Source organism: Triplophysa rosa, linkage group LG19 (genome assembly GCF_024868665.1).
Source record: "Triplophysa rosa linkage group LG19, Trosa_1v2, whole genome shotgun sequence".
Lineage (NCBI taxonomy): Eukaryota > Metazoa > Chordata > Actinopteri > Cypriniformes > Nemacheilidae > Triplophysa > Triplophysa rosa.
This window is the reverse complement of record NC_079908.1, coordinates 7468347-7495502: the sequence shown is the minus strand read 5'-3', so window position 1 is coordinate 7495502 and position 27156 is coordinate 7468347. Positions and strand designations below refer to the sequence as shown.

At 38.6% G+C, this 27156-nt stretch overlaps 2 protein-coding genes across 5 annotated transcripts in view; one reads left to right on the top strand and one right to left on the bottom strand.

Moving 5' to 3' along the window:
• The window catches only part of klf8 (Kruppel like factor 8), a 37327-nt gene extending 29565 nt beyond the window's left edge, over positions 1-7762 (top strand). For all 3 annotated transcript variants that reach the window (XM_057360043.1, XM_057360042.1, XM_057360044.1), the window contains exons 4-6: positions 3449-3560; positions 4756-4898; positions 5060-7762. In XM_057360043.1, the coding sequence (XP_057216026.1) occupies positions 3449-3560; positions 4756-4898; positions 5060-5241 (437 nt within the window). In that variant the 3' untranslated portion in view covers positions 5242-7762. The remainder of the gene's footprint in view (positions 1-3448; positions 3561-4755; positions 4899-5059) is intronic.
• A 2764-nt stretch (positions 7763-10526) lies between these two features.
• On the bottom strand, positions 10527-26635 carry klf5l (Kruppel like factor 5 like). Of its 2 annotated transcripts, XM_057360550.1 has the most exons (5): positions 26391-26505; positions 23170-23210; positions 21633-22425; positions 20647-20706; positions 10527-11854 (listed from the first exon to the last, which is right to left on the bottom strand). In XM_057360550.1, exons 3-5 carry the CDS (start codon positions 22417-22419, stop codon positions 11676-11678), a joined length of 1026 nt encoding a protein of 341 aa, XP_057216533.1. In that variant the 5' UTR covers positions 22420-22425; positions 23170-23210; positions 26391-26505; the 3' UTR covers positions 10527-11675. The 2 variants fall into 2 exon arrangements, with proteins under 2 accessions (XP_057216533.1, XP_057216532.1); XM_057360549.1 differs by lacking the exon at positions 23170-23210 and having other exon boundaries at positions 26391-26635.
• Between the last annotated feature and the right edge of the window lie 521 nt (positions 26636-27156).

The following is a 27156-nucleotide window of genomic DNA, read 5'->3' as shown; positions in this document are numbered from 1 at the left end:
AATGACATGAAGTTGAATGAAGGGGGAAAAAATCTTTTGATATCAGAATTGTTACATTCTTTTCCATTGTCGTCCCTGTTTAGTCGAGCGACCCGCATAGCGCACAATTACAACTGTTCGTGTAGTCACACATGAAGAGTGGCATTGTTCAGCAAGAATGCAAATATGACACGTTGTCTCCTTTATTAAAACTCTTCATATGGAGCTGCTGATCATCTGACCTTTATTTCTGTCGTTCGTTTCCTTTCGACGATCACACCCTCGGTCTCGCCCTCCTACCGTTTTGTACCAGTGCTGTTTAGTTATCAGAGTACAGACACATTTTCCCACACATATGCGGACATGCTCAAGAGAGACAAAAGACGATCGGAGGGCGAGGCTGAAACTACCCTAAACTTTTAATTAAAAAAGATAATGAAGCAAATCTTACATCGCCTTATCAGAGAGAGTTTTTATTAAATAGTCTCACTTGTGGAGGCCTTTCAAAGCTTTGCTTTGGTGTTTGATCAAAGCTGTTTTTGTCGGCGCAAATGCCACTAATTACATCTGAAACTACGGTATTTGTGGGAAATTTGTTTACCGCAGTAAAGTACGGTGCGTCCTAGGTAAAAGGTTAAGAAACAAGTCAAGGTCAGATGATGACTTAATCGGATGTAAATTTTAGGCAGGACACAATACCTAACTGTGGCAGGCAGAATGTCCCACAAATGCCATAGTTTATACTGCTTGTACTTTTAGGATTTACAGGGTTTAAGATTTCAACACACCCCTCACTCTTTTAACACTCTTTAACTATTAAACTTTCACATGTGAACCAAAAATAGTGCAGCTTGATTAAAAAGATGTGTGCTGCAATTTCTGTCGGATCTTGTTGCTTTTTACGTTGTAATTGATAAAATGAGGGGAAAATAAATAACACAGATGTGCACTGATGGAGAGACTATATATGGCATATCTATGCAACATATATATAATATACATATAACATACATATACAATATTATAGCCGTTAAGAAATTTGGTTTTATTAAATTAACAATATAGTAACCATTCTTTTATGATGGATTGATTATTATTTGTATAACCACAATTTTACTGCAAATTTCATGGTTGAGCTATGGTTACTGTAGCAAAATTATGGTTCCTTTGTGGTTACCATGGTTTGTCTATACACAATGCTGAGTGAATTTTAACCCAGTGTTGAATCAAAATGGGACAAACTCAACAAATGTGTTAAATGAACCCAGAAAATGTTTATATTTGACCCAACAATGGGTTAAAACAAACCAACATTTTGTGTTGAACCAACCCCATTATTGGTTCATTTATAAAACAACAGTTGGGTTCGTCCCCTTTTGACCCAATGTTGGGTTAAAAGAACCTGTTAAAATTTGTTTCAGAGATGTGTCATGGTTTTTATGAACTTTTTCCAAATGTATGTTCCACACCCATCCCTGTAGAGCATAACGGTTTGGTCCGCCCCAGGTTTTCTTTTTATTTCCCTTTTAATCGCTCGGCTTTCAACCTTCCTGACAGACACCGTGCATGTCTTGGACAGTAAGAACAAAAATGAAATGTTTAAATGGGAAAACTCCACCCAAAGATTTAAGATGTATGCTTACAATATCCAACACCCTTAAGTCCAACCTCAGGGAGGTGTTCTGTTTGATTCTCTTTTGGGTTTAAAACTATTTGTACCTCGACCTAGTCAAAAGCCACGGACAGAACACAAGAATCAGTTTGGTGAATTATGTTATTTGGGTGGAGAACGTCTTCAAAGAGATTGTGAAATGGATCCGTTTCTTTTGGACTCAGTATTTGGGTGGTTCAGAGGTGAAGGCCAGTTGAACAGGCCCATTTTAACCAATATGGTCCCAAACACCAGAGAATTTCTCTAGATGGGTTTCTTGTGGGGATATTGGGGTTGGGGGGAGGAGACAATTAATGAATGAACCACCCTTCCCCCTTTCATTTACAAGATAATCTTTGTATACTATGGATCTTGTCCCATTCATCTCCTCTGTGGGGGTTTAAAGGTCACATCAACAGAGAAATCATCAGTTTCCAACTGGCCACACCCTATGTCAATATCAAGCTGAAGTTTAAAGGGGTGCTGCAACGGTGTGACATGCATTCTGACTTCTTTACAATGTTAAACGTGCTGTCTTCTCATGCTTAACATGGTCAACTTGTCAAAAAAACGAGTTGGGTGTATTATGTAGTATTTCTGTGCTTGATACACTCCCCCAGCGATCGTACAGGTTTCGGAACGTTTTTTTTAGAACATATAAAACTGTTTCGTAACAATTTTTCTTAGTCCCTTATTGGACAATTCTCCCGGAAAAGCACGCGGCACGCCCATGCGGCAGCAAGGAGAGCAGGAGAGAGAGCATACGTTCGCGAAGTTCAGGTGTTTGTTTGTTCACTGCATGTGGGTTATGAATGTTATATAAACGGTGGATATAACGCTGGATTTGGAGATCGTTTGAAACTGATATAGGGAGCCATCCCAGCGCTAAAAGATACCGGACATGAACCGCATGCGGTGAGTGAAACTGATGTCTGTGTTTTGTTGGCAATGGGTGCGCGTGCTTTAGTCCAGCCTACCCCTCCTCCCCGCACAAGTCGTATGCTTTCGGAAAAAACGTACAGCTGTAGCTATCATTTATAAATGTGATCAAACTAAATACTCTTCGAAGATACAAAGTATGCAATACTACTCTATAGGTACTCAAGATTAATATGAGATTGGCAGAAACCGCGTGTGTTAGGGCCGCTTTAACTTGCAGTATTTCCATCATTTTATTATGTAGCTTTTTTCTTTCTATTATAAAAAAGAAGATTTCTCATTTAAGATAGTCTGATGCATACTTGTTTTTGGATGTAATGTTGTTTGATTTAAATGTTAAGCAGTCAACAAACCTCTTGTATGGATTTGTTATAACAGCTCTTTTGAGGAATGGGCCCAGTGCTCTAAACACGCCTCATTACAATGGGATGCATTTCAAACAATCTCAGTATGTTAATTGACTTATACAGTGTTTAGAGTTAGGTCCACAATTCTGACACCACACTAGAAATTTGGGGAAATTTACCTGGAAATAAAAAGAAACTTAGTATTGAACATTTCCTTTGTAGTAAAGGTCTGATTTTCTTGCTTTTGTGGAAGCATACAAGATGATTTTCAGTACATTCTCAAAGCATTCTGGTAAAACATGAATCATGAAGTTTTACACAATTTGTGGGCTTCACGCCAGATCAAGCAAATGCTTTCATTAAAGTGGTGACCAATCCTAAATCTTATTTTTTAATGGTAATTTAGTTCAATTCAAATTTTTGTGTTGATGTAATTTTCCTAATGATCACAGACATTTGGGCCTGAATATTTTTATGTAGGCGTTTTTTATAAACTAAACTTATTCTTTTACCTACATCTGTGTATTTTCAGTGCGTATAAAGCCAGGTTCAACCTCTCCAGTCGAGTATCAGACTGACAGTGATGCAGAGAGTGGCACAGAATCTGGATCTGCCTCTCTTAGCGTGCAAGGGATGGAAAACAGGTAAGAGTGGGGTCTCTGTAAATCTGTTAATAAATATATTGGCAAATACATGTATTTGTCTTGTAGTTTATTTTCCTACTAAATACCATCCGGGTCTAATGATACCACTGCACCACTCTTGACTGTTATGTAACCCCAACACACTGGAGGCCCATGGCTCTTCTTTGCGTTGATTATAAACTGAATGCATCCTCTTCTGATGGGTGTGTGTGTGTGTGTTGCTGGGCAGGGTTCTCTCCAAACTGGGTGTAAACAATGTTACATAATTTGCGATGCCGTCACACCTTATAAATGTTTTGAAAGCGAGAGTAAAATGCAAAGTAGAGACCGAAGTGGCAGAGAAACAGGGCAGGATGGAGAATAAGGGGGTCTTTTGCTGGTGTGTATAATTGCTTAGACATGTGGTCAAATGATTGCAGGGAGAGAAAGAATTAGATGGAAATGATTTAGAAGAAAGAGGGGAAAGGAAGTGAACTGGTTTGCAGCCGGGGAGGGGAAAGGAAGAGGCTAAGAGAGAGAGACACACAGGAAGGAAAGGAAGGGAGAGAGACAAGGGCAGAAAAACACATCACAGGGGGAGGGGGGAAGATCGCATTGGACTGGAAGCTGTCCAGCTGTATGGAATTTAGACACGCATTCAGGATTTCTCTTTAGCGCTCCCTGGTGGTTATTTTAAAGTATTGCGACAGGTTACAAAGTTTTGTCCAGATTTTGTTCTACAGATTTTGTAGAGAACAAAAAATATCCGCTTGTTAAAATATGATTTTGTGAACCGAATGTTTTAGTTGCTTTAGTTGTTTTATCGGTTTGATCTTGACTAGACTGATGTAGCAAACAATGATTTTGAGGCCGGTACACCTGTTTGTGCAAACAATGTCAGACAGGGTGAGTTTAGGAAACAATTTTCTTTGCAAATCTGTTTGTAGCCACTAGTGGCGCAGAAAAGACATCTTTCTCCTTTAAGAAAAGAGTGTTGCAATGAAGTTTATATTGCGTCACTTACTTGATTTGATCACTATAATCCCGAAACGTTGGATGGATTAATCTGCTTTATTCATGGAGACGGTTCCGAATCAATGCACCTGCCTCCACATGTCTGAGTGCTTCTTTAATCTTTTGATTGTCATACGGATTTTGATATGACAGAACTGGTTACCACACCTTTAACCATCAACATGTCTCATCTTGTTCCCAGTACAAATACAGATGTGGACCTCCAAGCTGACCCCGACTCTCCAGACATGAAAAGAAGGCGCGTGCACATGTGCGATTACGACGGCTGCAACAAAGTCTACACCAAGAGCTCGCATCTGAAAGCCCATCGCCGGATACACACAGGTACACTTTTTTTGTTGAATCCTATTGACTTCCGTTGTCATATACAGGTTTTAAACCACATGAGAGTGAATACTTGATGACCGTTATTATTAGTCATAATAGTCATTTAACTAGTTTCTATGTTCTGTGTCACATTAAGTGATGTTACGATCCCTCTACAGGTGAAAAGCCATACCAGTGTACCTGGGAAGGCTGCACATGGCGCTTCGCCCGTTCGGACGAGCTAACGCGGCACTTCCGCAAGCACACCGGCATCAAACCCTTCCGCTGCACTGACTGCGACCGAAGCTTTTCCCGCTCCGACCACCTGGCGCTTCACCGACGGCGTCACGTCATGATGTGAAACTCGCTCCCGACTGCCCTCCCCAGCCCTCACCACCACGCCTGCTCCTCAGGAGAAAAGCATGCCCATCCAGGGGTCCCGAGCGCTGTTGATGCCCGCCCCCTGTCTACAAACACCACAAGGGGTGGCGCAACATATCGGTCACCCCTCCTGGTCAGATCATGGCCACAGTTTTCTGCCATGCTTCCAGAAGCCACAAACCCACCCGTCCACTGTTGACCTCTGCCGCCATCTTAATTCCTGCTCATTAGCAGTTACTTGAAGGAACTATATAAAAGGCAAACTGCAAGCAGTACTGTTCACAGCAAAATGTGATGACTGGGGAAGGAACCTCTTATGGTTCTATAAAAGGAAGTACAGGATATGGTTGGAGCAAAAAAATAATAGGAGATTGAATACGATGATAAAGGAATACGCTTTTCTAACGTTGCATAGTTTTTATCACAATGTGTAGGTTAAAGATGCATCTGCAGCTGCCTTGTTGAGTTCTTGCGTTTTATCAGAATATTTTATCTATAATTTGACCGTTTTATCCTAAATTTGTGTACACAAGATAGCTCTACATGCATTTCAGAGTGTTTGTGTGTGGATGGAAGTTGGTGTAGAGCGTTTTATGAAGACAGCCGAAGATGCCCTGTTTTAGCATTTTACTATTATTGTTTTTAACAAATCAGCTTTGGTGTGTTCTGTCTTTTCTTATATCTACCCTAACCGAGACGAGATGTAGAGGCAGAGGGCTGACGCGACTGTGAATTTTTGTACATTTTATTTCTTGACATAATCTGTTGTCTAAGCATCTTCCCCCAAAATTCAGTGCAAAAACAGTATTTGTGTTCGTCCATAATGGCAACAGGATTAACACCCATCGAAAGACGTTCCTTCTCCTCTTCTAATATCTTAGCTTCAGATATTGTTTAATGAGGCTGTGAGCATTTAGTGTTTTTAAAGAAACAACTCGCAGGGAAACGGGGAGCTTACTAAACTGGTGTGTATGTGTACGAACGTGCGCGTGTCTGTGTGTACAAGCACACTTGCCTACTTCTAAAAAGGACATAATCAGAGTTCTAATGGAGGAGGTGTGTCGTAGGCGCATGTTGTTACTTCTAGCCCATCAGAGCCTTAATTGAAGTAAATGTGCATATCTGATTTGCACAACAGGTTTTCGAGGTTCCTCTGGGTTTGATACTGGGATCCCCCTGGTTTTATGAGGCGCCCTGAAAACCCTTATTTGCACCTAGTTCACAGTGACGAAACATGTCTTAACATTATCTTCTGCCCTGGGTTCACTTGAGTATGCAAAAATACCCCACCCCAAATGTTGTTGATGCTGTTGATGTCCAGACTGATCTGTGAGGCGAAGGGATGCATTATACCTCCCCTTAAGCAAGCACTCATAGCCATGGTCACGTTTCAATCACTCGCAGCTGAAAACCAGTGCGCATTATGCTTTTTTGGAGAAGCAACGCTTGTTGGAGTCCAGCCTTTGAGAATTAAGAGCATGTGTGCAAAAGCTGCACGGTCTTTTGTCCAGAGAGCAATGCAATCTTCAGATTTTCTATGATTCTCTCGCTTCAACTCTAAAATGTTACTAAGCACATCTTTCTAGAAGAGTATATGCATTTGATTGCGATCCTTTCTTTTTTTTAACTGTTCATAGACATACAGACAATTAATGAATAATTAAAGAATTAATGTACATAATGTATATAATCTACAAAGTTCTGAATAATGTAACGGGTGGATTTCTATTTTTAACACTGACTAGATAATGTGAAATACTCTTCTTTTTTTGAAATGTGTTTTTCTTTCAACCCTTAAAATAATTACCCAACGTGTTGTACACCCCCCAGTGTGTTGCATGGAGAGTAGCTTTTTCTTTGTGAAGTCGGTGAGCATGTCAAAGCTTTGGTGCCCTGACAGACGTGGCCTATAAGCACTGATAATCCACATGAAATTCATGATGTTTGATATCGTGTCGCACATATACATGGGGAGTAATGCATCATTCAATCTCAAAAAATTGCCTTCATATCTTAAATTGGTATCACTTCAAGATTACTGTCACCAATAACGTAAACTCAACCTCTTATTTGTATTCAAGTGCCCACGACTGATATTTGTGACAGCCTCGTCTATCTGAGCATGTTTTCTTTCATCATTGATTTTAAAAAAAGTGTGATCTTTGCTCATGAAAGGGTTTGGGTTTTGTGTGATTGTATGTGTGCAAGTGTGGTTATCATGAAATTCTTTAAAGTTTCAGAATCATAGGTATTTTATATTGAATGCAGTAACTTATGGGCCAGTACTATATTACTCAGTGCAATGCAGTTATCATTATAACAAGACAAGTAATTAATGTTATTTCTTTTGTATTTGTACAGAACAAATGTGTAAAGATCAGCGAGGAAAACGCGAGCTTTTTGATACTGTGAGAAATGGTGTTAAAAGTCAGTTTCCCCTGTACAGTTGTGATTGCCCACTCCTTTTATAGAATAAAATGTTTTTGGTGCAAAATGTTTAATATTGTGTATTGTTTTAGAGCCTACCCCCATACTTTAACCTGATTTAATCGTTTTTTTTTTGTGGTAAAATCATAGTTACTGCAAATTTACTATTGTCACAATAACACCAGCTTAACCATGATATTTGTTGTAGAACTATGGTAATACAAATGGGCACCCAGATAGCAAAAATAGTTGATTTACTGTTGTAATGATTTAATCGATGTTAAAAATGACCAATTGAACATCATTTCAACATTATTTATTCAACACCAATTGAACAATAATTAAAATTGCACTACCGTTGCTATTTTGGGATTGATTAAAAAAAGGTTACTGCACTTTTACCATAATAAAACCAGAGTTAACTAAGGGCCAAGCTACTCCTATGTCCCATTGTGTACCTTTAAAGGGACCGTTATTTACATGAGTTCATCAAAATGTGACATGAATTGTTTTTAAAACGTTATACTCAAAATACTACCTAGATATACATTTGTTGTATCCATTATTTTGTTTGTGATATTAAATTAAATCAGATCCTTAATCAATTAAATATTCAGTTTCTTTCGTACTTGAGCTGTGGTAAATGTGCTTACCCGCTCTGTTGTCAGGGTTGCCAGATCAGTAACAAACCAACCCCGTCCCCAAAACTCAAAATGTCACTCCCCAGAAATAATTTTTCAAATGTTGAGGATAACCAATTTAACATTAATTCAATTTAATTTGCTATCTAGGATACCTAAAACACACTTCACTATCACCGTTAAAGGGATATTTCACCCACAAATTGTTCCAAACCTGTATAAATTAGTTAGTTCTGCTGAACACAAAGGAAGATGTTTGGAACAATGTCAGTAACCAAACAGATCCTTCCCCCCATTTACTGCCATAGTAGGGAAAACTAGAGATTACTGACATTCTTCAAAATATCTCGCTTTGTGTTTAGAAAAACAAAGAAATTAATACAGGTTTGGAACAATCTGAGGGTGAATAAAACCGAACTATCCTTTTAAATTTACAATTTTATTGGAAATCACTAAAAAATATCTGAAATTACTTTTATTTGAAATGACTACTAAAGTAGTAATAATATGCAAAATATGTTATTGTAAACCATTCTATCTTATCTTAAGAATGAGAGGTGATTAATAAAATTCTTTCCACATTTAACCCGCGGAATAAAATAACAGGTCACTGTTGAATTGCACAAATCGCGGATCTGGCAACCCTGGCTTCTGTTATGGGCCTGAGCTGCAATGGTGCCCTGTAGTGGCGCATGTGTGTAACAGCTTCTGGTGTTTTCCCCATCCAATCATCTTATATTATATTACATACTGCTGTAAAATGTCATCTTTTGAAGTTAGATCATTCCAGTAATATCAACTATGTGGCTGTGTACTTTTAAATATTTTCTAATTTTGACAAACAGAGTTGCCTGGCATTGTCATCGCTCTTAAACTATTACAAATCTATAACTTGTAGTCCATCATACTCACTTAGGACTTTAGCTCATGTGGAGAGATACTGTTTGTTTGTTCCTGGAGTTATACTACCACATTGGCTGAAACTTTATGGCCCTCACTTCTAAATTTGATAATCATTAACATTCACCCAGAGACATACTGACAAATACAAGGAGTTTCCTCTGGGTTTTGTGTGATGCTCAGTCATAAATAATCTTAAAATGAAATAGAAGTTATATTGGAATAATTTTAATATGATTTATTTAACAGCCTACATCACTTGTTTGAGATATTTTAGATTACATTCCATTTACTAGGCCTGTCCACGATATTTTAATTCTGTTTGCTTTGACATTAGTTGCAAGGATTGTGTGTTAGCATCAGATGGTGTTAATGTATGAAATAAGAAAACTATCAGACTCTGTGAGCCACAGTTATTTCTATTAAGTGATTAAACTGGGGCAGGTTATAGCTGGATTCTCATTGCTGCACTAACACCACAGGCATGAGAAAAGGATTTTATAACTCAAAAAATTAAAGTTAATTTTGTTTTTCTTCTGAACTGTAGCTCTCACCGTGTTGCTTTTATTCTATTCTATTCTCACCTTACAGAACACATACTGTACCGTAGTGAAGACAAGGGTGTTGCCCCACAAGTAATCATCTTATTGTGTGCTGGATTTCATTCAGTAAATTATCTTGTCAGACAGTGTAATTATTTGTTTCCATCTAAGCTAAACGTTGATCCCCACCCGCTTTTATGCCTTTGCAACTTGCAGCTATTTTTCAGATAATTTACCAGTTGACTCACTGTTTTAACAAAGTCACATGTTAATGCCTTAATATAACACAGGCGTGGTTCCGAAAGTGAATTGTAGAAAGTTTGGCATTACTCACAGGCGTCACAAATAAACAATAATAAAACATTACGAAAAGTTTTTTTCCCTCTCCTGATACGATAGTCCCTGAGAAGTTTTGTTAAGCCAAGGTTATAGCAATAATTAACTTTTAGACCTCTTAAAGCAATAAATCAATCCGTTTTAATAGGCTACTCTAGTCTACCAAGTTAATGAGAACTATCGTCTGTGATTATATGATGCAGAAGTATAAACAGGTCCATCTTGTTATTTGGTAACACAAATGTCACCATCACATATTTTACTTATTAACCAAGGCATGTTAAATATATTCAAATCAGATTCCAGCGAAGGCACGTCATTCCCATACTTCATTTCTTGGACCGTACAGTACAAGATTGCCAATTACAGTACGTGTGACAACATAATCAGGCTATAAAACACTCAACAGCACGCAATGTGATTGTTCTTTTTATTCTCAAAATTCTGTCTTCAAACAAGAAAATGCAAAACGTTAAACCGATCATCACATAGTATAACAGATCTACAAACTTAATTCACCCTCATTCAAAACCAACCTGACAAAATCCCATTTGTTCATAATAAAAAGTAAAAATCAGCAAGAGAAATGTATTTACATGTATATACATTATCCAAGAGTTGCCTTCATCACTGACGTACAAAGATCAAGGGAACTTGAGAACTTTTAAAACAGTGTTTGCAAACCGGCAAACAGCCGACATGCTCATCAATGCATCTGTCCACAGCGAATACGTTTGTTCTTCAGAAAGGTAAGTGACAATTGTGAGGTTAAAAAGTCTTCTGTACTTTCTTGTACTATAGAAAAGTGATTGTTTTTTTTAAAGGTTGACTGCTGTTTGATATGAAAATGTTGCATTCTTTGTTTACATCATTTTCATCGTCTTAATGTCAAATAGATGTGAAGCAACAGCTAGTATTCCTTTGGCACACATACTCAAATTAACCCTGTGGTTTTATCAATGTACATCCATCACCCATTTTCTCCGCACATCTATCAAACAGTCAACTGATCTGAGCCATACTTTTACACAATCCCATAAAGAAATGTATCCATGGATACACAACTGTGAGAAAAGCAAACATCAGGTTACTCGGATTTGTATGGTATAACCCATAAGCAAACAATTTGAGATTTTCAATGGGGTGGGGGAATTCCATACTAACTATGAGACTATTTTTTACTACATAATGGAGATCGCACACTCCAAAATGAATGAAACAGTATCTTAGATTCATCAATTCAAGCATTACGTTTCAAGTTATTTGGAAGACAAGGACGAAAAGGAATGCGCTTTGAAATTTAGAAAAACATGGGGGAGGTCAAGTATTCATAACATGTTTTCACATTCATCTACATACACACACATACAAAACATATGTACAGTACTATACATCCTATTTACGCGCTTTCTGTGACGGTCTCGTGAGGTCCAGTCCTCCTGAAGAATAGGTGTCGAGTCCTGGGGTGTAATTGGCAGAGCTTGTACTAGCATATTGTATATTTGATCTTCGGTTAAGAATGACTGTGAAATATCAAACGATAAAATGGTTAAAAGTACAAAAGTCCGTTAGTTTTGGTGGCGCTTCATGTGCAGCGCCAGATGGTCCGAGCGAGAGAAGCAGCGACTGCACGCGATGCATTTGAAAGGCTTCGCGCCCGTGTGTTTGCGGTAATGCCGCGTCAGTTCATCTGATCGGGCGAAACGCCAGTCGCATCCCTCCCAGCTGCATCGGTATGGCTTCTCACCTACGAAAACAAACAACACATTTCGTTTTAGATGATACAAGATGAAATCTTTCTATATTTCACCTGCAGCTCATCTTCAAAATGACCACATGAAAGAATAAGACTCTTTTCTGCGAACCGGTTCTTTCGGACAGTTCGTTTCAATGAACCGGTTCAAAAGACCGGTTCACCGATTCTCTTACGCTCTGACGTTAGTGACGTAATGACGTCACTCGCCCTGACGAAACGCGTCAAGTCTATCTATCATCCCTACCGGCTGGGATGAAAATACACTCGGCACATTCAAATATAAAACCAAAACCAGTAATCATAACTTCTGTCAGTTAACACATCACGTCATGATCTGTTTCTTACATATACGTTTTGCAACTAAAGCACCCAAATAGGCACAGTGAAGTGCAGCAAACTATGACATTTTAAGTCTTAAAGATAAAAAGTGAATAATTAATCTTCATCAGCATTTTACAGAAACTATATGATCCATGCATAATTCAATACGATTTATGTGTTATTAAATAAATTTACGCTTTGCCAGATTGCTCCATATTTTAAGTCCTCGGTTCGCCTGCGGTTCACGTGCGCTGTAACATTAGCACAGCATCAGTTGTCCACACTGTTCTGTAGCCTCACGGTGAATCACGCATGCTCACTAGCTAAACTCATCGGTTCTCACTCAGTCGGAGTCTGTCGGACCAATAGCATCACACATCTGTTTTATAAAAATATCTAACTTAAACCCTATTCGCACGGGATTATTATTACCTGGGGACCTCTGGTCATTTGTAATAATTGCAGAGATCGTCTGTGATCTTAATCCCGTGCGAATCGGCCATGTCTGTAATTTGTAAAGTAAAAATTCCCCCACAAATTACCTACCATATTTTGACGAGCACCGAGGTCCTGTGATAATATTAGTCCATTGCGAATTGGCATATCTGTGATTTGGCGCACTCATATATCATTTTTCAAGGTTTATCCACCGTTTGCTAATAATGGAGGCTGTTTTGATATTAATTTGGTTGCGGATTCATTTCCACACATTGTCAAAACTGTTGTTTTGACCGAGAGTCTTCCGTTTATTTATTTATCTTGGAAACGTTTGCAAAAGCACTTTTCACATAGAGATCCCAGAAAATACACGGAAAATGTGTCCGGGAATTTGTCCCTGGATCGTTAGATTTTGTTCATTCACACTGCCAGTGATTTTCTGGAATCTGTGCGTGCGTTCACACACATTCCGTGAAGATCCAGTAAAGACACATGGCGTAATATATTGCAAAGTTATGTAATGTGCATTTTTTTTGTCTTGAAGTGAGGGTTGTTAACTGTGAACGATACTTGTGTTTTTAGGCGGCTAAATAGCGCAGTTTGTTATTATTACTGCCTTCCTTTATTAATTAGGCCTATTTTATTTAGGCCTAATTAATAATCTCTTTTTTTGGTTATTATTCTGTAGCATGTATTGTTGCCTTTTGCAAATGTCAAAGACGTCAATTAAAAAAAAACTAGGCTATAGCCCAATGAGATTAAGCTAAATATAAGCTAAATATAAAATGTCATATGAAAACATATAAATGCAAATTGTTCAGTATTGTTCAGTGCAAATTTACACAACCTTAATAAAAAAATATAACGGAATCCTGCGAAGTTAAAATGAGCCAGCATTTTTGCAACATAGCCTAATGCAAAACAAAAGGCACGGTATAATATTTTTTTCAGTAATATGATGTACAACAATGTGAGTTTAAAAATAAGTTTATCGTTTTTTAAAACAAAGTTTTAGAAAAGTTTTTGAGCATTTAGATTTTGTAACCATTTCGGAATAAGATCACGCAGATCGAATGAAAAACCCGCTAATAGGACCTAAAGCATATTGCACATAATTCTATACAAACCACAAATAAACACTAAGGTCGGTATATGATCATGAAATTATATTTTTAATGTTTTTGTTGAGAAAAACAAGCATATAAATGTTCGGGTTATAGTTTGGAGTTAGTCTGTTAACAAGCGGGTTTCCATCACTCTGGTTTTATTCGAATTTTGAAGTTTCGCATCAGAAAGGATTGATGGAAACACCAAATTTCGAATTAAAAACCTTTAATAGGCCAAAAAAAGCTTTTACGCTCGCTTGAGGTGGTTTTTCATTTTTCAAAAAAGGGTTAATGCGAATAATGGGAGATGAAAAAGCATTTGCCGAATAAATTCCTCCAAAAAGTCACGTAACTGCACTATGAGACAGCGAAACCTGACTAAACAGAGTACTGATCTTGCATTTATTGTGTGTTTCGTAATCGTCTGCTTGCGCAAGTATTATTATATATGAAAATTATAATATTCAGTGGCTTCTCTTACTATTTTTACTGATATTTAGTGCAGCAGTTTATTAGGACAGTGACGGCTGACTAGTTGGATGGAAACGGTTCTTATTCGCAAATGTTTTATGCAATATTTCCAATTTTGCACAGAAACACTCGGGCTTCTCCGCAGCACGAGCACGGAAGGTGCACACAGCCGCACTCTAAAAAAAAGCCGTAAAAATAGGGCACAATATACTGTATTAATATGAAGGAATTTTCCGTGTTCATTTTTACAGTTGTTTTACCTGTATTTTACATTTTGCACTGCATTCATTTGCATTTTAGCATTAATGGAAATGTCCGTAAAATAAAGGAAAATGTACTGGTAATTTTCTGCCAGTACTTTATCTGTTTTTTTACGGGATTTTTTTTACAGTGCGTTTTTAAGGTTGGTAAGCGATCAAGTTTATTGAAGCGCTGTGTATTTTCGTGTTAATATTTTTGATAGAAGTAATTTCAAGTTTAAACAGCGTTTAGAAGCAGACAACTCTTCTCGCATCTGACCTATTATGTTTGGTGATTAGGACTCTTGCATTCATCCATGATTAAGCTAAAGACAAATAGTAGTTTTTGATTTACAAACGAAAAAAAAAAAATCGCTTAACTATATTTGTTTTCATAGCCAAATTATTTACGATTTATTATAGATGTGTGCCATCACTACATGGTTTTTACGGCATTGTTTCTGCCTTTTGTTCACACAGGGCGCTTTCCGGGACTGATCCCGTTAATGTTATAGGTCCCCTTTCCAGAATCATTTTTCGGGTCTATCCGGGATGCGTTTGCGTTCACACAGAAGGCACTCTGGAAATTTTTTGGCAATTTTCCGGGATCAGCGGGCTGTGTGAATGGGGATTTAACATTGTCAGCATTTGAGACCTGTGATTGCGCACCGGACAGAAGATCACCGCGATCGCGGGTCTCAAATGCTGACAGGTCATATATCATTAAACACCATACAACAATAGGCTATTCAAACTATATGCAAAGCCTTGCCATCACATCCGGGAAATAAGTCAGTAAATTTGAGTAAAATCACAGGCTTCACTTATCCCGTGCGAAGGCGCTACATGATCACAGACAATCCCTGCAATTATTACAAATGACCAGAGGTCCCCAGGTAATACTAATCCCGTGCGAATAGGGCTTTAGACGCTTTTTATCTGCTTTAAAATTACACGCATGTGCAGTATCATCGGTTCTGAGTCGGACGTGACCGAAAGAAGCGGCTCTTCGGTTCGTGTACTGCTGAATTGAAGATGTTGCAACCGGTTCGTGTCAGAAGAAGCGATTCGCGAATCGCCAACCGGTTCGACGGTTCACAAATCGGACATGCCCGACAGAAACGGTTCTCGTGACTCTAGATTCTTCTAGTCTGCGAGAGCGATTCAAGGAATCCGCTTGCTTCTCATGATGATTACGTCATGTTTAGATTTATATAATCTTGTTTAGAAATTAAATAAGATGTTCATGAAAACACCATGGATTACTTATGAAACAAATAAATGTTTAGTTTATTATTTTTACAAACAATTATTTTTAACCTTTACAATAATTAACATAAAAGCACAACTGCACAAACGTTTTCTGTAATGCATTTTAAGCAACATTAATATAAAGAATATGTTTGTACAAATATTTATGACCATTAAAAAGTGTGATCTGTGCTCAAATGTTTATGTTCATGTTGCAAATGTAGTTTCTTATATGTTGAACCGATTGTCCGGTTGAACCGGTTCACAAATCGGACATGTCCGAAAGACAGCTCTCGGTTGGTTCAGTGGTGATCCGAAAACTGTGGCAACCGATTCTTGAATCGAGAACGAGGATCGCTCTAGGCGGAGCGTTCGATAGAACACGCCACTGCACGCATGCTCACTATATCAGCTAGCTTAGCTATAACTTGAATAGCTTCTCCGCTCGTGCTTAACAGTTCAGTTCAGCGTGTAGTAGTGTACTGTTGGATTTACTGAAAAGTCGTTGATACTGGCTGGTTTATTTTGAGTCGGATGGGTTTTCATGCATGTCAAAAGTGAGTAATTGAAGGAATTTGTGGATAAGTGCTTTTTGTAGACGCGAACCGTTTCGAACGATTCACTCCGATTTGGTGAACCGGTTCGACCGGTTCACTAAAAAGAACCGGTTCAAATGAACGATTCGTTCGCTAACCGGCCATCACTAGTCCGTAAATGTCAGACGCATACAAAGTCCAGTTTGAACATGCAACACTGTGTGTGTGTGTGTCAGAGCATTTCTAAATGGCAGTTATGAAGGAATTAGACGAGTATGTGCTTGTGGTTTGGGTAGTAATACAACTCCCATGTGTAAACACGGAAGTCATTTACATAGTGCTTAACACACCATGATAAGATCAGACATTGTGAGGTTTGCCACAGAGCTGAATCCTCAAAAGCTCAGTGTGTTCAGAATAATGGGACCGGGTCACGGAACACAGTCAAACAAACGATTGAAAACACCACCACAGAATTCAAATCAAACCAAGTCATGATTTATGTGTGCGCATGATAAGAAAAGAGAGAAAGTGAGGGGTGTGTAATAGATTTAAACGTGAGAACTTAAGTCTCTAACTTTCCTTTGGTTAACTCGCTTCTTCACTGACAAATGTTAGCAGGTGCTTCTGTCTTTTCATGTATGATTGGGAGCTAACAGGCTTTATTTGAAACAGGCGCCCTGAATGAACGTTAACTGAATCAACTTTAACATGCACCTTCAGATGGAGAATGAATAATGAGAATTTACTAGCCATAAATATTTTGATAACACTTTACAGTAAGACTGCATTAGTTAACATGAACTTACACTAAGCAATACGTTTACATCTGTTATTAATCTTACTTCATGTTAATTTCAGCATTTTTGCAATCAATGTTGTAACTGTTAGCATTAGTTAATGCACAGTGAACTAACATGAATCACTTCATTTGCATTAACTAGGGCTGTCAAACGATAAGCATACATCTTAATCGCACACAGAATAAATGTTTGTGTTTACATAATATATGTCTGTTTACTGTGCATGTTAATTTTTTATTTATAAACACATACACATACATGTATGTCTACATATTTAGGAAACATTTACATGTATTTATTTATATTTACCACTAATTTAAATGATATATACATTTTTATAAATGTTTATATTTAATAATTTTCTTAAATATATGCATCTTTGTGTATGTTGTTATAAATACAAAATTAATATGCACAGCACACAGACATATTTTATGTAAACACAAACACAAAGAATTATAAATGCTGAAAAATGATATCGCTCATTATTAGTTCATGTTAATGCATTTATTAATGTTAACAAATGCAACCTGTTACCAATATTTTTACCAGCCAAAACTGTATTTTGGATTCTTTTTTATTTTAAAGCAGCACTATCAAACTTTTGCTCACAGGTTCCCCCATGTGGTTGATAAGCGCAATTGTCTGTTACCAGTGTCGTAAATAATGTCGCTGTATAAGCTTCCCCGTGGGCAGCGCAATACACATGAATTTGTTTACTAAGCTGATGGAACCGGTGAATGCAGAAACGTCGTTTGAAAACCATGTGGCACTCTTCCGCAGGCAGGGGATGGGCGGGGCTGTGTGTACCGACCCGAACACAGAACTTACAGAGTGTGGATGTAGCCACTGTGAGGCTGCTCAGGTAGCAGTGGCAGTAAAATTCGTCAGGTTACAAGTTGTTCTACCACTGAAATTATTTTTGAGACATTATTTTAAGGTTGAAAAACTACAAAGTGTTGCTTTAAAAAAGTTGCCTCAAGTTTATTTGATGCCAATGAGAATATTTTGCTGCTTTCTTTTTTGACAAACTACACTGCTAGTTTGGCCCGTATGCAAAATGAATATATTTTCCTGTATATTAACTGCCAATATAATAAATCATTTAATATCCATTTGACAATATATAGAATAATACAATGTAAATATATTACAATATACTGAATAATACATAAGGAATTGCCGCTTATCATATATAGAAAAATATAAGCACTTGCATCCAATATATTGAAATATATTATTTAATATAGTGCATTATATATTCTCCACTAAAGTGGTTGATCACAACTGATGTCTTCTTAAGTAGAGGGTATGTAAAGTTTGTAAATCGAATTACTCACAGCAACTATTACTCTTACAATTCAACTTAATCCACATATTATTTTGCGGTTCTTTCCACAAAAGGAATTTTAATATGTAACGTCAAACAACAATAATGTCGGTTGAGGTGACGAAAGCTTCGACAGGAAGTAACAGACACGAGCAGAAGTTCAGCAGCGGAGTGGCTGTTTGGTAGGTGCTGAAAGCAATATTTGATTTAACTCTACACCGGCTCCTACACTCCAGCCTTTTCAATACATGAAAACGGAATTGAAGGGAGACAAACAAATGCTCTTCTAACAAGCCGACAAAAGTGTCTTGAATGAGGTAAAGCTCCCCTATCAAACAATTGAGCTTGTGGAATCCGTGTTTAAGGGCCAACAAGCTCAAACAACGGAGAGATATTATTTGGTTAGCTGGCGGTTGTGCAACAGCTAATGTGTTATCTGCTAAACCTTTTTACTGCTCTCACACACACACACCCCTGGAAGGGGTCTTTGGAAGACATCCCCAGGTGTAGGATCCTCTACGACAATGACCAGCCAATAGAAATCAAGCTTTCGGAAGAAATAAAAATGTCTCTGTAGCCATTACAATGTCGGCAAGCGTGTGATGTCAAGTGCTTTATAATAAAAGCCGTATTTTATAATTCAGCCTTTACTTGAAGTCAAACAGTCACTTGGTGACGTTACACAATAACTGCATGCAAACGCACACGGACACTCATAAAATCACCAATGCAGGGGTTTTATCAGTAGCTTCTGTTTGAGCAAGGTGGGCAACAAGTTCAATTACAGCGATAATAGTGGCTTTCACAATCGAACCAATTGCCCTCCAAGCAATCGGTAAAAAAAACCTCATTAGCATGGTGAAAGACATTTCCCTGCCTTCAGCTATCGGTTTTAATATGAGGACAGCTTGTACCTTTGAAGTATTCATAAAAATTCCTAAAAAGCACGCTTTGATACGCTCCAGAAAACTGGCAAATGGTTTTCAGAACCTTCTACATAACCCAACTATAGTTTGCTGGCTTACTTTTTTATTGTTTTCCAGGAGTACAGAGAGTATATCCTGACATACTTTCCCCAATTGAATTATTGTCTTCTATCATCTCCTGACTAGAACACATCATTCCTTCAGACATCAAAATTACAAGTGTCATCAACCTGTTCTGACTTTCATCTAAATATAGAACAGAATGTTCTAGCGCTCTTTAACCGTTGTTTGTCAGCATTCGGCGAGGTGGTCTCGTTCCCAGCCCCCAATGTCTTTTGAAACACAACTCCAAACAATGTCCACCTGGAAAACGACTACCTGTCTTGTGTCACCATAAACATAGTATGTTGATGGACAAAACGCAGAGGACGTGATGAATGTGCGGCTCGCAGGGAAAACAATATGCGTTGCACAACAAAGTTCTGTCGGATGCATTCAGAGCTGTTGTAAAGTCTAAAATGTAGTTAAAATGATTATCAAAAATAAATTCAACTCTTAATTCAACATTTGTGTTGTTACAGTTCACACTTCAAGCATTTAGCTCCCTGCTTCATGTCGTGCTAAAGAACCGCCTTCACCCGCAGTAAAATCACTGTAACGCATGGCCTCAAGAGGCTTATTCCTTTCGTTTCACCTGTGCTAATACTTGCTGCGCTGCTGCACCAGCTGCTCCATTCCCAGCGCACCACATGGGAAGGAACCTGCCGTCTGATCTTCAATGCATTCGTGAATATACCACCAGGCGCCGGAGAGCGAGTGCACAACAATAGCGATACCTCAGGCTAAAGGGAATCCCTCTGCACTATTCGTGTGACCACCCCGAAATGGAAGGCAAAGAAAAGGAGCAAATAGGCTGGAAAGCTGCTTTTATCAGCTTAAAAAAAATGAAGTGTTAGGTGAAAGATTTGGGTTTCATTGTAAAGTGTGGTGGGGTTCCGGTGGGTTTCGTGTTACGGCGAGCCGAACATGGTGAAACTGCCGAGTTCTCTTCTGGCAGCGGTTTACTCCTCCCCCCCAAACGCAGACGGAAAAAGCAAGAGGAACAGGTTTTTCCTCCGCCGCTCTGCGATTTGCCCCTCGGGAAAGCATGCAGGGCTTGTACAGGCATGCAGACACAATGTGTATAAAAGCATGAAAAGAGAGTCAATTAATCTCCCCCTCCGCCCTGTTCTCTGTCTTCCTATGTCTCTCTTGTCTTTAGGCTGTCGTCTCGATACGAGCTGTTGCTAGATTTGTGGCTTTTGTCTTGATGTGTTGCATCAGGCGATAACTTCAAATATTAGAGAGATTCCAGTTTCTCACCTGTATGAGTCCTTTGGTGCGCTTTCAAGTGAGAGCTCTTCGTGTAAACTTTGCAGCATCCTGGTAGAGAGAAAATTGGTTGTATGTTAGTTCACAAACTTGTTGCGTGTTTTAACAAAGTGGTTGCCAGGTATTTTTCATATTTTGACGAATAAAAGTCGAAACACTTCTTCAATACACCAAAATTATTAGAAAAGTGAAACAAGACATCAGGAATATAAAGTCAACATTAAAGGGATACTTCACCCAAAAATGAAAATTCTGTCATCATTTACTCACCTTCGAGTCGTTCCAAATCTGTATAAATGTCTTTGTTCTGATGAACACAGAGAAAGATATTTGGAAGGATGCTTATCACCAGCTTCACAGATTTTGCCCCCCATTGACTACCATAGTAGGAAAAAATACAATGGTAGTCAAAAGTGCCCCAGAACTGTTTGCTGTCCTACATTCTTCAAAATGTCTTCTTTTGTGTTCAACAGAATTTTCCTTATATGGTAGTCAATGGGGGGCAAGATCTGTTTGGTTATAAGCATTCTTCCAAATATCTTTCTCTGTGTTCATCAGAACAAAGAGATTTGGAACAACTCGAATGTGAGTAAATGATGACAGAATTTTCATTTTTGGGTGAACTATCCCTTTAATGTCAATAATAAGCTATTTACACTGCATGACCATATAAAACAACTATAGATTATAATAAATAGCGTTTTTACACCCAAACAAGTTTGTTTGCATTCACATCCTCCCTATTTCCGTTTACCTTTATTACAGTCAATGGTGCCCCAGAATTGTTTGGTTAAAAACATTCTTACAAGAATCTTTCTTTGTGTTCAGCCCAACAACAAAATATATACAGATCTGGAACAACTTGAGGATGAGTAAATGTACAGAATTTTCATTTTTCGGTGAACTATCCCTTTAAGTTAATGTCAAGCCTTTGCGAATGTAATCCACATTTGGACTCTTTGTAAACCCACACTAACCTGGAAAGTCACAGTGATGAATCCTCCTCTTCTCCAGCTCAGGATTGTTCCGTCGGTTGTATCTGGGTCCCGTGAGGACGCCCTGACCATGGGCCATTAGCACTGAATGAGGAGTCATCTGTCCTACCTTCATTCCGATTCTGCCCTGGTACGGCGGGGGAGGAGGGATGGAGGTAATGAGCTCTGCCTGGTTCTCCGGACTGCCCGGCTGGGAGTTGGGGGGCGACGGAGGCAAACTGTGTGGCTGAGGTGACGTGTAGAACGGTTCGGGCATAACGAATTCGGCGGATTGTGTCGTCAAGGCCACAGTGTTCAGGTTGAGCATGGTCCTGTCAGATGCGCCGATGCCGTTTATAGCTTGGCTCTGAGAGAAGGTCATGGTGGTTAGGTCACTACTACTGACGGGCATCTGATAGGCCGAAGGTTGCTGAGGGCCAATGAGGAGCTCGTCTGTAACGCTCATGTCCGGTTTGATGAAGAGACTGTTGACTGTCTGGGGCACGCTGAAGACGGAGGTGAATTCGGGGAGCGCCTGAATGCCGCAGGGTTCTTCCAACCCTGGCTCGGTTTTGATGTGATGCACCAAGGGTTTGTTGGGACGGTACAGGCCCATGCGTAGGTGTGTGGTGTTGGGAAAGATGACGTTGATGTTGAGGCTGTAAGGAGCAGGTTTCTCATCTGCGAAATACTCATCAACCACAGAAGCGCTGTCTCGACGGTACTTCTTGTCTGTCATGGGTGGGGACAGCATTAGGCCACTTGGGGGCAAATATTTATCCATCTCCATTCGTGTCTGAAAGGAACAGAAGACGATTATGAGTCTGTAACAACTTTTGAATTACTAAATGGTTCAAATGATGTTGACTAGTAAATTCGGTGAGGTTGACTAGTTTACAGATTTTTCCTATTTTAGATTTATTATCGATTTTAGTGGCAGTGTTCCAATTGGAAAGCTAGTTGCATCTTTACCCTATTCAAGCGAAAAGATTTGGCATGAATACACAATTATTGTCTTTAAAGTTGTCAAAAGTTGATTTGTGACTCCGGCGCCTGGTACAAGCAGTAGGAGAGCTCATTGCCTGCTTTAACAGTGTACACAAAGCAAAGTTCCGCAGAGCTCCAAGTGCTCCACTGCAGCACAGAGTAAACAGAAACCTCATAGGTGTGGCAGACATGGAACACAAAGCAAAACCAAAACACTGACATGCGATAGCTGGAGGAGATATGGGCACAAACAATGTACAAAAATAGAACGCTGAAAAGAGCACACACGGGAGAGCCATTCAAGAGCAACGGAGCTGTAAGCTCCAGATACTGATAAATAAGGGAATTTCGCAATACTAACGAACGAGATTCACCAAACCAGTCAATTGGCAAGTCAAATGTCCCATGATGAAATGGTTAGCGCATGCAAAATCCCGAACAACCAAAATACCCGCATCTTCAACAGTCCACGTCTGAAGTTAAGGCAAGCCGTAATGACATGAGACATACAGCCATGGAAAAAATTAAGAGATCATACAAAATTTTCATTTACACAGCATTTCTAGGTGTATTGTGGTCATTCCAGTCCAGTGTCTGTTGAATAAAAAAAAAACAAAAAAAAAAAACTCAGGAGTGACAAAGTCATCCAACAGGAATGTGAAAAACTGACAGCACGAAAAGACACATGAAAACTGTGATAAAAATCAAGGTTATCACATTATTTTTTGAAAACATTTGCTAAATACATATAGAAGTATTACTGTTGTATTGCTTAATATAAATATGAACTTGTTTTCTTTGTTGAGGTCTGAAAAAATACAGAGCATCTTTTCTGATATTTTCACCTGTTTCTCCAATTTTCATTTTCCGCAAATAAATGCAAATAGAAACAAGATTTTTATTTGAAATTTGGAAGAATTACTGTTAGTAGTTCACAGAATGAAAATAAATAGAAACATTTTTAATCAGAAAAACTGATTTTGAAATGGTCTCTTAATTGTTTTATTTTATTTTTTTCTGCAGCTGTATGTTTGCTAAAATAAGACATTAAAGGTAGTGGAGTACAAGAAAATTCTATTCTATTTCAATTTGTATTTAATTTCTTACAAATTTACAAACTATTTAAAAAATGTTAATATAAGCATACACATTTAATGTGTAAATAAAATTCAGCATGGATTTCCAAATTTCAGTATTTCTTTTATTCCCTGTTGTTTTAATGACAGCATGTACTTGAGCAGGCAGGAACGCCACAAATTGGCGTAGAACCTTATAATCTATGTTATTCCAGTATGATTTGACAATATTCCAAAAATAAGAAAGGAAATCCAACTTTTTGTATAAAGACGATCACATGGTCAATATTACAAATGTGCTCATTTGATTCTATTCTATCAATGTTCTTCAACTTAAAAAAAAAACCCTAAAACTTTTGTTTAAAAGCAACCGCTTTTATTGTTAACATCCTTGCATTCATTATATTTGATAATAAACGTTCCACCGCAATGTCCAGCTGTCTGAAGTGCCAGCTAAGTCAACAATATGACGTGTATCGTCAAAATCCCTTTCTTTGGCAACCCACCAATGCGGTTTGACATACCATCTTCGTCCCTTAAGGTAACTCATACCCTGACATGTGAGGTCATGCACTCACAGGGAATGTACAACAAATGATGACATCTCTGCAACATTTCATATTGCTCTAGATTAGATGCTTATTACAGACAATTTCTCTCTCAGCGTTAACGTCAATACCACCTCCATGCCAGCTTTGGAAAGTTTAAACCAGGTAGTAAACGGAAAAAAGCTTTTGTTTTCACGTCAGACCTGGCATCCATACCGCACCTGCTTCGAGTCTCAGGCACAAACGGGCCTTGTGTTGTGGTGGCACTGACAGCGATCACCCTTGGTTGTGGCCTCTTGGCTTTAGAGACCCGGTTCTTACTCGCAGGGTTCTGTTCATCGCATTTGGTGTGAGGAGAAGGAAGGCGGCAGGTGAACCCTGGCCCAAGAACTGAGTTAATGATTGAGAACATTTACAACTGCCAGTTATGTATCTCAGGGGCCGATAACGGCTTGGAGACGGAGTTAGACATAAAAATATTCCTTGACATTTTGTTCAGTATTTCGGTCCTCAAATGTTCACTGACAACATGGGTCGCTTTACGAAGTTACAAAGATCTTTCCCATTCACTCTTTGAGAAAGTGTGTTAGTGGAAGGATGTTATTTAAAAGCACAAAATAAATATATAATATGTGTCTGCTAAACGGCCCTAGCCGTCTTTAATCCAGGGTTCAGGCCTTATCCAAATTACAACACAATTGTCTTGCCTCTGAAATAATGGTCAAAAGGAATGCAAAAAGATGAAGATTTGTCCACAGATGCCCATAAAATGGACTGATAGGCTTCTTGTCTGGAGCCATAACAGCACAATTCATCTGAGGGCAGCAGAGAGAGAAAACAAACCTTTGAGACTAAAATGATGTTTTACGGCTTTGGGGGAAATAGATAACAGTTGTTTTGGCTTTCCGAGACTGCTAAAGAAAGCATCTTGGCTGCTCTTCAAGGCAGAGGGCACGGACCACGAGGACGTCTATAAAGTGCAGAAAATGACTAAAGGGGACACGCATGGCACCATTATGACTTTAGATAATATTGTTAAAATGATCTCAAGTTAAAGTTATAATAATTATGACATTCATGCATTTTAATTTATCTTAAAGACCTTTAATAGCAGGTACGTGCGATGGCACAATTTACCTGGCAATTAGTAGGCTTTAAAGACGAGCGTTCCCTACAGCACATGAGGTCAACAGTAAGCTTCCCATCACCAACCACATGTCAATGACAGAAGCCCATTTGAAACTTAGGCTGTTTCCTTCAGTTTAGCCAACAACCTACATGTTCCCTGTGGCCATATGAAGTTTTGAAGAAGTGCAACGAGGTCATCACCAGTCATTGGCTCAGGTAGGTTAGAGGTGTTGTTGGGAGTCCACATTAGGATCCCATACAATCCAAAGGAGAATACTGGTTATTCCATTCGGACATGTAAATCTTTAGTTGTCACTGAGAATTCATTGCCACCATGTGGATTTGATCATTAAAATGGAAAATATGCCATTTTTGACACATATAGGCACTTTAAAACTAAAATAAAAACAATCAACACATTAAAATTTTAAAAAGCTTAAATGTCTCTTAACCAAACAATGGGTTAATCTGCATTAGGCTATATACATTTTCCGTATGACGTCATTAACACTTAAACTGACATCACTTTCACCATAACTGCCAACTGTGCATTGATGAGCACTTGTTTTCGTAACGAATAATAAATCAAGAATGAAATAAGCGAGCATATTTAAATAATATGTAATTCGTGTTGTATAATAGGCCTAACCAATAATTTATAATCAAAACTTTTGACACCAAACGGCTCGTCATAAATCCACCATTCAGGTGAAAGTAACAACAGCAAATCGTGGCCCCTCGTGAGTGGATGTAACGCGCGCGCACCTTTCACCTGCCCTAAAATAGGTGCCTGCAATATTTCCATTATTTTATCATCGATATTTCCATATTTTCAAAACCCGGGTGCGTTAAAAGCTGGTCATAATGATACAATTCATCGGTTGTTTCTGCATATAATATTTGGGTGCGCATATATAGGCTATTAAACTATTTTTTAAAATATTTCTCGTCTGTATTTAAGGCAGGAACCAGGGCTCCTGTCATACTTGGGCCATTTCAAGAGCATTATTTGCGAGTCTCACCGCGGGTTTAACGTCCTCAAACACCGAGTCCTCCGGCCCGTCCGCTCCAGACATCCTCACGGGCTTCAGCTGCGTGAAAACCGCCCGTTCTTCTGTATTCAGTCCCATACTCGCCATGTCTATGTGAAAATATCGACAATTATATCAAACGCTTATTCCTAACCGCGAAAACGCATAAATGGGATTATCCTAAACGTCCTTGCACGTACATCCAGACGCGCGCTGTATCCAAAACCCTCCCTGTGTGTCAGTCAGGTAGACTTACCTGTTGTAAAGTATCGCGTCGGGGACGTGTAAGAAACGACTGACACGTGTTTCCACCAATCAGAGCGAAGAAACGGGCGCCTTGTCCAATCACGGTGGCAGTAGGCGGAGCTCACCTGAGGACTAGAGGCGTAACCTTTCTGCCATCATGCGCGTTATACAGATGTTATCGCTTAGTAAACAGTTTAATTATTTGCTTATTTGTTTCTAAGAAAGGTGATTGACATTTTGGGGTGACGAAAGGGCGATTTATGTCGCATTTAATTTCATTTAATACAGGGGAAACCGTAAACGTTTAGATCTGCTTGAAACACAAAGCTGTGACCTCATCTTGAAGTTGACATATCTTCCTCACTGTCTTTGCAACTATAGTATAAATACATACGTTTCTATATTTTATTACTATTAAAAGATAACGTTTGAGTTACTAAATGACTGCATTTTTAGTCTCTAAATCTATGTAGCTGAATAAAGAAATAAAATATACAAAATTATGTAAAAG